Source organism: Octopus bimaculoides, chromosome 1, assembly GCF_046866305.1.
Source record: "Octopus bimaculoides isolate indiv1 chromosome 1, ASM4686630v1, whole genome shotgun sequence".
NCBI classification, from domain to species: domain Eukaryota; kingdom Metazoa; phylum Mollusca; class Cephalopoda; order Octopoda; family Octopodidae; genus Octopus; species Octopus bimaculoides.
The window spans coordinates 79,370,279-79,385,152 of record NC_142928.1 but is presented as its reverse complement, the minus strand read 5'-3'; the positions used below and the strand labels follow the sequence as shown (position 1 = coordinate 79,385,152).

The 14,874-nt window shown below is 35.3% G+C and overlaps 1 protein-coding gene across 6 annotated transcripts in view; it reads left to right on the top strand.

Annotated features, from left to right (window-relative positions):
* Positions 1-14,874, top strand: part of LOC106883562 (chromodomain Y-like protein 2) — a 188,767-nt gene that overhangs the window by 152,693 nt on the left and 21,200 nt on the right. For all 6 annotated transcript variants that reach the window (XM_052967610.2, XM_052967614.2, XM_052967606.2 and 3 more), the window contains one exon: positions 3,777-4,344. In XM_052967610.2, the coding sequence (XP_052823570.1) occupies positions 3,777-4,344 (568 nt within the window). The remainder of the gene's footprint in view (positions 1-3,776; positions 4,345-14,874) is intronic.

Here is a 14,874-nt window from a genome sequence, read left to right as displayed (position 1 = left end):
CAAGAATGAATGAGTGATCATTTAAAAAAAAAATCACATAAAGATTAAAAAAAAAAAAAGAAGTTGGGTTCTTTTGTAAATAAATTTAAAAATCAATCTGCAGTAAAGGACTTCATTGGGAAAAAAAGTAGTCAATTAGAGAAAGGATTAATTGTAACTTACAAAATTTCAGAATTAATTGCCAAATGTAGAAAGCCTTATACTAATTATTATGCTGGGTCCTGATAGAAATAATATAACGTCACTAGATCAATATCAATAGAAATTGATGAGCTGGCAGAAATGGAAACTGTCTGTGATATTTTTATATTTTGAAAATTTTTAGTGAGTACAAGAAATCCCTTTGAGGAATCTGGTGCAGACTTACACTCGACAATAAAAGGGTTAGTAATGAATCTGTTGCAGTCCCTGTCCATATTTTAGAATCCTAAGGTCAAAAACAGTATAACTTCTTGAAAGAAGAGCTTGAGAATCATGATATTCTAAGCCGTTGCCTTTTCCATGAACAGAAGTGTCAATGGAAGACATGAACCTGAGAAAAACTACAGCATTACAAGCATTATACAGACTTGTATAGACAATCATTTGTTGAACTGGATGGCCATGGTGGAAAACTGGAGAAAATTTTTGTCCTGGATCTTCTATACTTACCACCACTCTTTTCTGAAGGATCTTTTAACTGTTGTATCATTTGTTTTGCATGCATTATACGTAACTGAAAGTGAGAAGTTAGTGACAACAGATACTTATCAGTTCATTATTTATTGGTTGTGGAGCATTGATTCACACTCTGCTTGAAAACAGTAAGCAAGCTCAGGGAAAGTCTAAGCTTTCTATTTAAGGATCCAGTGTGGCTTTAAAAGGGTAACAAGAATAGAGAGACCAGTATCACATATTGACTATTAGAAGTGGCACAGAGAAAAATGAGGTAGTTCTGCACGATGGAATATATTTTATGGTGCAAAGGTTCCTAGAAACCAGTTTGAGCTTTGACATCGAGTTATTTTTATACCTGTCAACATACAAGGTCTGATCAATAAGTATCTGAACTGTTGCCATAGTAATGAACCTAAAACACGCAGAGTGAAGCTACTTGGCACAGATTGACCTTGACCTCTGCTGTGTATGTGCACTAAGTTTTAACATTCTAGCTCTCTTCTGCTGTTTACAGCTGTACTTCAAAGTAATATGTCTAACATGTGATTGTCACACACATTGACCATGACAGAGAAAGTTGTCATTGCGATACCCGCTGAGAAGCCTGTGCAAAGTTGCAGAAAGTGTATGGGAAGGAGTGTATGAGCCACATACAAGTGTGCGAGTGGTTCAGATGTTTCCAAGTTGGCCGAAAAAAAATATTGATAGTGATGAACATTCTGGGAGACATGGAACCAGTAGAACAGAGAAAATCATTGCAGATGTGCGTACAGCTGTGATGGGAAATTGTTGAATCAGTATCTGTGAGTTATCAGAGGATGTGCAGATTAGTTACGGTTCAGCTCAGTCCATTATCACTGAGGATTTGGGCATGAGGCACGTGTCTGCCAAGTTTGTGACGAAACTGCTTTCAGCTGACCAAAAAGACACTTAAGTTTCAGTTGCACATGATCTCCTTGATTGTGTTGATAACGATAAAAACTTTGTGAAAACTTTGTGTAGGCCTCTGAGCAGGTATCACCAAGCTTTTGGCAAAATTTGATACAGATTCTCTGCTCAGCTTTCTCTGTCATGGTCAGTGTGATGAACACCCCTACACATGTTACTTCCAAGTAGTGCTGTAAACAGCAGAAGTGAGCTAGAATGTTAAAACTTAGTGTGTATGTACAACAGAGTTCAAAGTAAATTTGTGCCTAGCAGCTTCACTCTACATGTTGTAGCTGTGTTACTATGGCAATAGTCTGAATATTTATTGATCAGAGCACATATCTTATAGAAATACAGTTAGTTCCAAAATGATAAATCTGTCTATAAAGCTCTGAATGTTCAGCTATTCAATGCTAGAAATAGTACACCAATAGATCAGTGCAGTCATGAAGGGGCAGTTACCTCTTTTCTAGTATTCATCTGTTGTGATGGTTCACACTCAGGACACAAAAATTGTATTTCTTATGTAGAATTTCTATACTTTCCTGTCCTGATGCAATCACATTGTGAGTGATAGAAATACTAAAATGGAGAGAGAGAGAGAGAGAGAGAGAGAGAGAGAGAGAGAGAGAGAGAGAGAGGTGGGGATAGGGAAGTAAGGAGCATTGTACACAGATAGTGAAATAATAAGGTAGTGTACAGTCAGTGACTGTGACTGAGAGTCTCTTTCTGGTCCCTTGATGTGCTAGCAATATTTATGTATATCGTCATCATTGTTGTCATCAGTTTATGTCTATTTTTCTATGCTGGTTTACATAGGTCATCAGAGACAGTTTGCTCTTATTCAGAGTATTTAGCACTTTTTCTATGGCAGGATGCCCTTCATGTTGCCAACCACTTTATGAAGCATACTGAATGCATGGATTTTATCATGGCATCAATACTAGAGAGATTAAATATCCCTCTTGGTTCTACATTTTTTCCATTTGTTCACCAAAAAAAGAGTTGTATTTGATTCTGATTGAGAGAAGAGTGTGACAAAAGGGCTCAAGAGTGAGAAGGATGTATGTGAGAGAGGGAGAGAAAGAAAACCAGAGTGAAAGGAGCTCTAAAGAGTGGGGTGAAGAGGAAGAGTGATAAACAGCTATGTGATAATTGCTGGTAAGGAGATTGAGTAAAAAACGGCTGAGAGATTTCAATGGAGGATGAGAGACAGTGCATGAGACAGAATGATATAAGTGGAAGTACCGGAAGTGAGAGAATAATGGCAGAAAGAATGTTCCAACATAGAGAGAGGTAGTGTGAGGAGGGTAATAGTGATTATGGAGAGGAATGGATGTTAATGAGTGGTTGAAGAGAGAGGTGGGGTGAAGATAGGTGGTGGTAGCTGACTAGGAATGTTGGATGTTTATCAATGTGTCAGTGATGGCACTGTCCGATGTGTCCTTTATTTCAGATGGCAGAGTGAGTTTTGGTTGCTATGTCAAGCAGGTTAAGCAATCATTTTATATTAGAAAGATGCACATAAGGGTACGTGTTGAAGAAGCTTGATTACTTGTGCAGCACCTTGGCTTCTAAAGCCCTGGGCTAGCTCATACTTTGTGAATGAATTTACTGGACAGAAACTGTGTAAGCCCATTGTGTGTGGGTTTGTGCTTGTCTGCCCCACCCCCTCACCACTTGACAACCAGTGTTGCTCTTTTTACAGTCCTGTAACTTAGCAGTTCAGAAAGAGTATAAAGGATTTAGTACCAAATTCATTTGGCAAAAACCCTTTGAGGCAGTGCCCCTGCTTTGCTGCAATCCAATGACTGGAACAAGTAGAAAAAGAATAAATGTGTGTGCATGAGCATGTATACATATGTACACACTCACATACATGATTCATATGATGCTGTAACTGGCCTGGTGATGATATTGATAATGATGTTGCTGTTACTGCATTGTGACAGTTGTAAACAAATGTCTTTATCTTTCTCTATATGGAGACAACTATACGAAGCCCAGTGTCAGATCTGCTATCTTTTAAGGCTACATGTTTTCACTAATCTTTGTGTATTCATTTTCACACTTGTTATTTTGATTTTTCTGTCTAAAAAGTTTTTTCTTGTTTTTTTTCTTCCCCCCTTAATTTCAACTGTTTGACTGTAATTGTTTTGATATATTGTTAATGAAATTGTATATAATTTCAGGTGAAGCAAATTATTGGCCGTAGAACACGGAGGATTAGTGGCAAATATCATTTAGAATATCTCATTCGATGGAAAGGCTTTGGCCACAAAGGAGACACATGGGAGCCAGTCAGTAACTTGAAGTCTTGTCAAGTGTTGGTGCGCAAATATGAACGGAAACATGGCAAAATATCGCTTAGAAACACATCTGCCTGTAAGATATTAAAAAATGCTATCAAGTCTAAAAAGACACCTAATTCTAAGAGGGTTTCTCCTGATAGCAAGAGCAGGACTAGTGTACATGTAAAAAGAGAAAATGGTGTGAGTGATGAGTGTACAGAATGTGACAGTGATGACGATCTATTATATTCACTTGTCTCAAAACCAACAAAACCAAAAAAAAAGATTGAACCTAAGACTGTTAAAAAAGTGCCAAAGGCAACAAGTAAGAACTGTGAAACAAATGCTAGCTCAAAAGTGCCATTGACTGTGTTAGCAAGCAGAACATCAACTCCTTGTACTACCAAAAAAAAAGGGATGAAGCGAATGAAGTTGCTGGACAGTGTAAAGAAAAGTGAATCAAAAGCAGGTAAGATTGATATTTTTTGTTTCTCTGCTTTAGAAAAGGATGGTTTATTTTTATTTTAGATATGTTCTTGCCTGACAAGTGATTTGATTCTGAGACTGTATATTGAGACTAAAACAATTACATCATGGAAGACACACATACATGTTAGCCAACTTCACTTCAGTTGCAGTAGAGTCCTGCCTGTGACTAGATTGCAGTTGATGCAATGAAAAATTTGATACTAAATAATAAATGTTTAAATTGACAGTTTTTGCATTTATTTTCCATTCTGTAATGATCCATTTTTAGTTTTCCAAGCCATTTTTTGCTTTTCAATTAACTGTTTCGTGCTCTAAATTTACTCCCTGCTGAAAAGCTGTTCTATTAAAAAAATACAATGAAAAAAAAAAAAACCCTCTAATTCATCAATCCTTCATTACATGAAATGATAGAAATGATAAACCAAATGCTCTACTTAACTAATTCTTTTAATTTAGCCCTTTGCCTACCAGGTAATAAAATTTATGATTTACTGGCTTTGATCCAATTGATTGCACACCCTCTCCTACAGAAATTACTCTGATGTGAAATAGGTTAAATATGTCTGTACAGTTAAGTTAATCAAATACTTTACATTAGGTACTGTGGTACATTTATTTACACCTTGAATTCAGCGTTGAGAAAATAGGCACTATTAAGTCATGGAATTGGGCAATTTGATTAACTACATCCCAATGCCAACACATTATATATCTGTATACATACATAATTACACACACACACACACACTCACATATATCTACATAACATATGTAAAGGTTTGTTGAAGATTACTATTCAAATTCTTAAATACTAAGATGAAATGATGAGGAAGTAAAATACATTAATCAAACACACATGCATGAATGTAGGATATCCAAACAGGAAAAGTACTCAATACTTGGAGTAGAGTGTATTTATTTGTTCAAGAGCGATGATTTACTTAGCTGCTGTTTAGTCTCTCACTACATGCAATGCAATCCTTTGGGCAAAAATGCATATAGGGACTTGTTTCAGGATTTATAGAATAATGGCACAGTAGAATTCTATATTATTTTATTTTCATTGATCAGATAATGAGATAGATACCCAGCAACATTCAGCTGGCTGCTGGTGGATGCTGGTGAGGAATTTCTGCAGAAATGGACAGTCTGTCAGTTACTTGTAGGTGGAGTGGGGTTGGATTAGATGTTACTATTAAAGAGACAGTAGTGGTTAATTGTTCAGTGTGGTATTGTAGAGAGAAGATTTACTACTGTATAATGGTAACATGTCATGGTGAGGATTGTTATAAGGGTTTACTCACTTCATTCCTGTTAGAAATTTGAAATTTTTATCATTTCCATATAAATTATAATATTGAAAATTCATTCAAAACTTGAAATTTTACTCACCAAATCATGCTGCAATATCATTTTATTCTTCAACTAGTTTTAGCCTTTGGGCTGTGGTCATGCTTTCAAAGAATTTTTTGTCAATCCGTTTGAGCTCTGGTACTTATTTTATTGATATATAATAACTGAGTTGCTAAGTTATGTATTTGACAAAGGGACAACTCAACAACAATAAACATAAACTCAGACATGGATACACCCACATATATATACCAGGTATGGGGAACCCTCCGTCTGCAGGTGCAATTGTGCCAGCTAGCCCATCTTATTGTGCCCACACGCTGACATACTCATATGTACAAAATATAGCAAATTTTTCAATCATAAAATTTGTACAATATTTGTATGCCTATTTGTAACATAGGGCACGTTTCTGCGATGACTTAAGATGGTCAGACTCGAACAAAAATCCTCTGATAATTGCCATTTGAACGGAAATTTTGTTTTCACTATAAGACACATATTGCTAAGTTTGTACCATCCCCTTGAGACTCAACTACACTCTAGCTGAAAAATATAGAATACCTCATAAGTAATATAAGCGTCCTAAATTCAGTGGCAGCATTAATGAAGATGTTACACGTTAATTTAATGTGCTAATCTTATCTTTATTAACATATATTGAATTATACGTAGACATATACAAGAGTTAGAACTTGTGATCTACCCGAAGACCTTTTTTCTTAGGAAATTTTTGCCTGCCACACTAAAAAGTTTACCCATCCCTGATATATACAGAAGGCTGCCATTGTCACATTTTATGCAGAAGACATGAGTCAACCCAAGGCTACAGTAGAAGATATTTGCCCAAGGTGCTATGTAGCTGAATTACATGGTTACAAAGCAAACTAACTACAATTGTTATGTCTCCACTATTCATAACCACCAGGTTATACTGGTATCTATGTAAGATGATTTAAAATATTCTGCATCTGTTGCAGCAGATAATTCTTAATGTTTTTAAAGCGTAAAATTTGACATTTCCAACCACTTGTCAGAGTGCATAGATAAGGTGTGTATATATTGTATGGTCCCTGTGTGCATATTTAGAAAATCATTTGTTTTCAGAGTACTTGTAATTTGTGTTAGACACACACACACATATTTATATATATATATATATATATATATATATATATATATATACACAGTGGGCTTCACAGCAGACACACACACACACATATATATATATATATATATATATATATATATATATATATATATATATATATAATTATGTGTATTTCTTCTATCTTAATGAATAAAAATTCTTCTGATAGAATAAATGGGTTAATAGAAACCAATGTAGCAAAGAACACAAAATAACTGTGGTTTAGTTCCTGTTTGTAAGGCAGGAACTCCTTGAAATTTTGGGTATTTGAGTATATTTAAGAATTTAAGGAATGGAGAAAACGCATGTTATAATTGCATACTTTATTCCTACATATGTTTCAAAGGATTACAACCTGTGTGGTCCATAGGGATCTTTGATATTAAAATTGTAACCTTCTCATCAGGGAAAGCATGGGAATCATCTTAAACGTAAGACATTATGACCGATTATGAAAAGAATAGATGGATAAGGTTATGACTTGATTCATTTGAAAAAAACCGTTAGAGAATTGGACGCTGCCGGATAGTGGGTTGGACAACATATACCTATAAATGTGTGAGAACGTACATGCATACATAAATACATATACACAAACACACACATACATGCAAACTGATACACACACACATATATATATATGTATATACATATACATACATATGTGCACTTGTATATACATATATATATATATATATATATATATATATATATATATATATATATATATATACACACACACACACATATATATACACTCATACGTCCACATTTATACATATGCACATACGTACCCACGCATATACAAATATACACATGTGTGCATGTCCCCAAATACACATATGTATCTATTTATATATACACACATGTATAAATAGAAATAGACTCATACACATACACATAGCTATACATCTACGCCTATTACTTAATCAAATAAACAGATTCACATATACATATACATACATGTATACATACGTAAACACAAATTTTCTATTTTCTGTTTCCTACTCAGCAACAATTTATCAAAAATAGAACAAATTTTTCTGGGAAACATCAAATCTGTGGGTGACCTACCTGACTCTGCATTTGGATTCAGTGTTAGTCTATACACCTGCAAAACGTTTGTCATTTTTGTATCTTCAAGGGTTTCCCATCTGGTCTTTCTTAAAGCTCTCTTGAATGTGTCGACAAATCCTTTTGCAGACTCATTTGACCTTGGATGGTATGGCGGAGTTAACACATGCTTCATTTGAACCGACTTACAAAATCTTTCAAACTCCTTCACCGTGAATTGTGTACCATTATCTGACACAATCGTGTTTGGCACCCCATAATGAGCGAATAATTCTTCCAAGAAGTCAATCGTCACACTTTTGGTTGGCCTTGAACATTTACACACTTCAGGCCATTTGGAATAGCTGTCCACCTCGATGATGTAATGAGAGCCATTTATTGGTCCTGTGAAATCCACATGCAGTCTAGACCATGCAGAATCCGTTTTTGGCCATGGTTGAATCTGCATTGGGGGCACCTTTGCTGCCATAGTGCATCCACTACACTGTTTTACCAGTCTCTCAATTTGCTTGTCCATATTCGGCCAATAAACGTAACTTCTCATAAGGCTCTTCATCTAGACAATCCCTGGATGTCCTACATGGAAGTCTTTTAATACTCTGTTTTGCAGTGCTTTAGGTATTACCACTCTTTGTGCATATAATAATAACTCATTACATTCTGAATAGTGCTTTGAACCTGTGTCCCACTCATTTATATTTTTCGTGTTATTCAACATTTTTTTAATCATGTTTATGAACCTATCTTTTCTTGATTCCAATTTAATTTGTTCCAGCGTTACCAGCAAATCATGTACTACATTGCACAAAATGTTCTTCAGTTCCATTTCTAGTTTTAACAATGCAATCACCATGTCTTCAAAAGGTTCCTTATATTTTGGAATTAGCCTTGACAACCCATCTGCGTGTCCCATTTTCATTGATGGCAAATACTTCATCTGGAAATCGTAATTCAACAGGGTAGTCCCCCAGCACTGTAAGCAGTTTGCTGAGTGCGTGGGGATACTCTTTTTCAAACTGAAAATAGATAGTAACGGTCGGTGATCCGTTTGCAGTGTAAACTTTCTCTCATGTAAGAATTTATGGAATTTTTTACTGCAATCTGGCTGTAGTTTCTTTCCGTTGGTAATAGAACTCTCAATGCAATAGCTTTGATTTTACCATCATTAAATTTATGCAATATCACAGCTCTTATTCCATATTCACTGGCATCCGATGTTACAATTATTTTCAGATTTGGGTCAAAATGAGTTAACGATAACTCTGATGTTAACCGCTTTTTTAATTCCTTGAATGCTCTCTGACATTCGTTTGTCCAGTCCCATTTCAAGTACTTCTTTAGCAACTTGTTCAACAGAGCTCTTAGCTCATACATTTAGGTATGTACAACTGGTAATAACTTACAGGCCTAAAAATGCTTGTAGTGTTGTTAGTGGGAGCAGGCATTTTTTTTTTTTATCACATTGATCCTAGAAGGGTCCGGTTTTCGTCCGTTTTCATCGATTACTTGTCCTAAGCACTTTATTTTTGTCAAGAAAAATTCACATTTATCCTCACTTACTTTGAACCCATAATCGCTTATTCATTTGAAAACCTCTTCTATATGTTCAATATGTTGGTCCCTCGATTCTCTTTTGATCAATATGTCATCCAAGTATGGGACCGCAAACTCCACTTGTTGAAATATTGCTGGTGCGACCTTAACCCCAAATGGCAGTCTTTTGAAATGGTAGAGACTTTTATGAGTATTGATTGTTAATACTTTAGCACATTCTTCATCTACTAGTAATTGGAGGTAGGCCTCTGACAAATCCAGCTTGGAAAATATTTTCCCACCATTGCACTTAGCAAATATTTCTTCTGAGTTTGGAAGCAGATAATTGTAATTTTTTAAAACAATCATTAAGACCAGTTGAGAAGTCCGCACATACTCTTATTTCGTTGTTCTTCTTTTTTATGTATACAGTAGGAGTCGCCCACTCAGAGTAATCTACTTTTTCAATTACCTCCATGTCTTCCAATCTTTTTAATTCCTTCTCAACTTGATTTAACGGTGCAAAAGATACATTCCTTTTTGGTTTGAACACTGGCACCACATTTTCTTTCAACTTAAACTTTACTTTGATTTTTTTACACGTACTGAGTTCTTTCGAAAACACATCAGGGTACATCTTTTTCAATTTTAATTTCAATTTTTCCGATGCTTTCTTTCACACGGACTGTGGTAGATCCCACAGGTCGAATTCTTCTATTAAATCTGTCCCGAACAGATTCATTGTATTCTTAGATACCATTAGTTTACTTTTCCACGTCATGTTTTTAAGTTTTATTTCTGGTGAAATTTCGCCCAAGAATTGAACTCATTCCCCTGACACACCGTGAGCTATCCTAGTACTTTTTTTATACACCAGCCTGCCTATCTTACTCCATTTTGCCATATTTATTATCAATGTCTGAACCGGTATCTCATTGCATTTTGGTCTGAAAACCTTTTATTTCTACCAACACAAATTTTCGATTTTGTATGGTATAATTTACTTTTGTTGAGTAGACTTTCTTCGGTTTTACAATTTTCTTCGACCGGCATTTTGTCTGTATATGCCCAATTTTACCACACTTAAAACACGTTTTATCATTAAAGGGGCAATCTTTCCTCAAATGTCGGTCTCCGCAACCATAGCACCATTTTGAATTTATATATTTTCTTCTATCTGTACTTTCTTTACACATTTGTACATTCTTATTATTGTCTTCTATTTTTCTTGTATCATCTTGAAGGTTTATTATTTGTTGGCATTCCTCAGCCACTTTCTACAAGGTTAGTATCACATCTTGATTCAGCTTTGATAATATTCTTTTTCTAATTTCCACATCTTCCATTACCACCAGCCCTTTAACGAATGTTAAGCACTTGAACATATCTGGCATTAATTCTTCCAGCTTAAACCTTTCACAAGCCTTATTAACCATACCGGCATATGTTACAAAATCATCAGACTCGTTTTTCTTTAAATTTAAATATTCCCACCAAATATTAAACTGCAAACTTTTCTTGCTAAAAATATTAGTTAAAATATTTATTGTTGCATCAAAACACAATTCTGCGGGCTTTCTTGGCAAAATAAAGTTACAAAAACTTTCATGTTCCGGAGGGGCAAGCTTTCGCAAAAGGAGTCTTACCTTCCTTTCACTAGACCCTCCCTTGCATTCCTCTCGGAATATGTCTTCATATCATCTGTAATATGCAGTAAAAATAGTTCCTTCATCTGGTTTGTTGTGAAATTCTTTGATGGGATTTGCAACACCATCTGCTGAAAATGATTCTGTCACATTTCTCGACTGCAGTAACAATTCTGTTAACTTCTGTAGTTGCTGCTGTTGCTGCTCTTGTTGTTTGACAACTGCTTTCAGTAACTCTTCCATTTTGGTACTATTCGAAACCTCGTCGCCACTGTTATATCGCACGTTTGGATGGCATGCCTTCACCAATAATGTACCTCTGCTCAACTGGATTTGACGTCTAGTCTACTGACGGCTCCATCTTGCTCTACGCGACGCTTCCACGACAAGCTATCACGTTCACTATCTATACATATTGGACTAGCTTACTTATCATCTGGGGGCATCCACACAACACCTTTACTTCTCTTTTTGTTGTGTTTTTTTATGTTTGCTCTGTGATTTGTTGTGGAGACTAAGTGCCCAGCTGTGATCTTATATGTCATTAATGTGAATTTATTGGAATTGATCTGAGATTGATTATGGGAAGTTATTATGTTCATGACTTTGATATTTACACCTTAACTAGAGTAGATCCAGTTTCATATCAAGAATGCACTCTGGATCTGATTGGTAAAAACATCACTACGAGCGAGATATAATTTCTCTATTACATATTGTTTTAAGATGAGAAACAAATTTGGTTTCCAAACAAGATCTCGCAGTGTATGTCCTTGGCTCACAGTTGTTGGTTTCCCCTTTGGCTTTGGTCAACCTTGATTGAATATACCTATAACACTAAGGAACTTGTTTTTTGTATCTCAACATTGAAAATACTTGACTCTTACAGTATTTTATGCTGGATCCAAATAAGTTTGTAACATTTCTCTTATCAAGTTAGTTTTGTGTGGAATGCAATTTTTTTTATAGATATACATAGTTACATACTTATCAAAGTGCAATAAAAGTACATGCTTCTGTAGTTTAGAAAGTAACCTGGTCTGTTGTACTTTACCTCAGATATATCTCTTCTAAGAGTCCATCAGTAGTCAGCAATCATACTGGGCTCCACTTACCTGCTAACGCTCGTTCGCTCCTCATTTACAGCATCAAAGTTTTCTGAGAGAATATCTGATAACCCTAATCCCAATCCTTTTGTTACCATATTACTGTTGAAATACACTGACATTGTTTCAATAATTTTGAAAATAATGAAAAATTTAGTAAAGTAACTTTGTTATTATTAATCTGGTATTTGGAACACAACATAAAATTTTGATGCAATGTTTCAATCTACATCATTTGTAGAACAGTAAGTTTGCATCATAGAACCAGGGGTAGTGTCAAGTGAGTTGGTATCAAAAAGGGTTAAGGGCATATTACATCTCATTGTTTGATAAAACTTATGGTTGCTTGCCATTTTGTTATAGTTTTGAGCTTTGAAATTTCCTAAAAACTTGGCTCCCTTACCTTTAAAACTTTGGCATGTGGCTTTCCTGAATTTACTCGACTCTCATTTATACCCCCCATCACTCAACAGTTCCTTGATCTGAGGGTGTACAAAAATAATTATGGCCTTACTGACACAGGGTAATCCAGTTTGCATTTCTCTCTCCACTCACTTTATAACAAAGTTTTTCAGAAGTCCAAGCTTGATGTACTAAGGAAAAAAAAAAGAACACTTTGTCAGAGAGAAGCAAACCATTCAAAACATTTTCTCTTGTTTCAAACAAGTTAGGTATATATTAACCAACACTTCAGAACATCGTGGTTTTGCTTGTCTCTATTGTCCCACTCACATAAAAATAAACAACAGAACTTGGTGTAATTTAGCTACAATCCTTGTAAAAGTGCAGTGATCTCCATATGTATTCTGCTTACATTTCTGATATTGAACTTTTTGTAAAAACAACTTCATGTTGTGTATAACTTCTATGATTGCAGCACATAACATTGACATAAAAAAGTATACATTTTTTTGCTATGAAGAAAGACTGCTTTTATGCTGATTTTTGAAGAATCAATGAACAAATGTCATTTGTTTACTTCATGGGAGGGCCATTCTCTGAATTCACCATGGCAGCTGTGAAAACATTAATTTTAGTGTTGCACTCTTTGATCTTGAACCTAAAATTTAGTTTAGTCCTGTCTCTGATAAATTCAAATCATGAACATAGTCATTCAGACAGCTTTGTGACTATATATGTGTGATTCATTGGAAAAATAGTAATCTGAACTGTTGGTTCAGAAAATGTCTTCATCTTTTTCCCTGTAATATCCTCCAGCTTAAAGTATCATATAAAAGCTTTTGTATTGGAAGTTGAGTACTGTGGAGAACTGGTTTCGGGATATCATCTAAGTAAGGTCTTTGGTTTTGAAGTGATCCCTTTTGTACTCAGAAGGTAGAAATAATAGTCTCATGTGTGACCTTTGGATTTTCCTCCAAATCATTGGAATTGTAAATAATATGTGGTGTTGACTTTTAGCTATCTCTTTTAGTAGTCTTACACATACCACAAAAAAAAAAAATGTAGCAAGCATAAGAGTTGTCCTACTTTCCCAGTTTACATTCAAAATAATGTTCATAGCATTTTTATTCTAATAGTATGAAATTATGCTATTGAGATTTTTGAAGTTAGATCACCACATACACAGTAGAAGAAACTAGGATGATTCAGGTAGTTCTACGTTTGGCTTACATCTGAACATTTCTAGACATATTTCAAATGTCCAGTTTACTGCCCTGATCAAATATATCCTGCCAGCATTTAGAGAAATAAATTATACTAATATTACATAATGACTGGCACTCAGTCATTGATAGCAACGAAGGTTCCAGTTGATCCAATCAACGGAACAGCTTGCTTGTGATATTAATGTGCAGTTGACTGAGCAGTCCACAGACACGTGTATCCTTAATGTAGTTCTCAGGGAGATTCAGCATGACAAAAGTTTGACAAGGCTGGCCCTTTGAAATACAGGTACTACTCATTTCTGCCAGCTGAGTGAACCAGAGCAGTGTGACATAAAGTGTCTTGCTCAAGGATTCAATGCGTCACTGGGAATGAAACTCGCAACCATACCATACCATCATGAGCCAAATACCCTAACCACTAAACCATACACCTTCACCAATCTGACACAATAATTATATCATCATCATCATGTTTTGCTCTAATGTCTCAGTTTTGGCATGGTTTCTACAGCCAGATGTCCTTCCTGATGCCAACAATTTTACAAAGTGTACTCTCCTAACATACACATACTAATATTAAAATCCTTAATTATACTTGTATATTACTTTAGCTGAGAGAAAATGAACATAGCATCATAAGAAAACTAAGCTTGACAGGAAAAAAGAAAATCTTATTTCATATTTAGATTTAGCATGCAAAAGTACACTAAGAACACCCATGAAAACATTTGTAATGAAATTTTTGTTACTTTATGTCATTCAAGGTGAACCTGTTACCGACTGATCTTTTTATAAGTACCTGGACTACTTTATTCAATGTGTTGCTCCTTTACTTTTAAGGTGGTAGAATGTTAAGAGAGATTTTCTTGATATTTCTGGCAAGTTGAGTAACCTTTGTGGTTCCTTTATTGGATTTTGACACTTGCAGTCATCAACACCATCATCAACATTTAACGCCTGTTGTCCATGCTGGCATGGGTTGGACAGTTTGACCAGGGTTGGCTAGCTGAGGGGCTACAC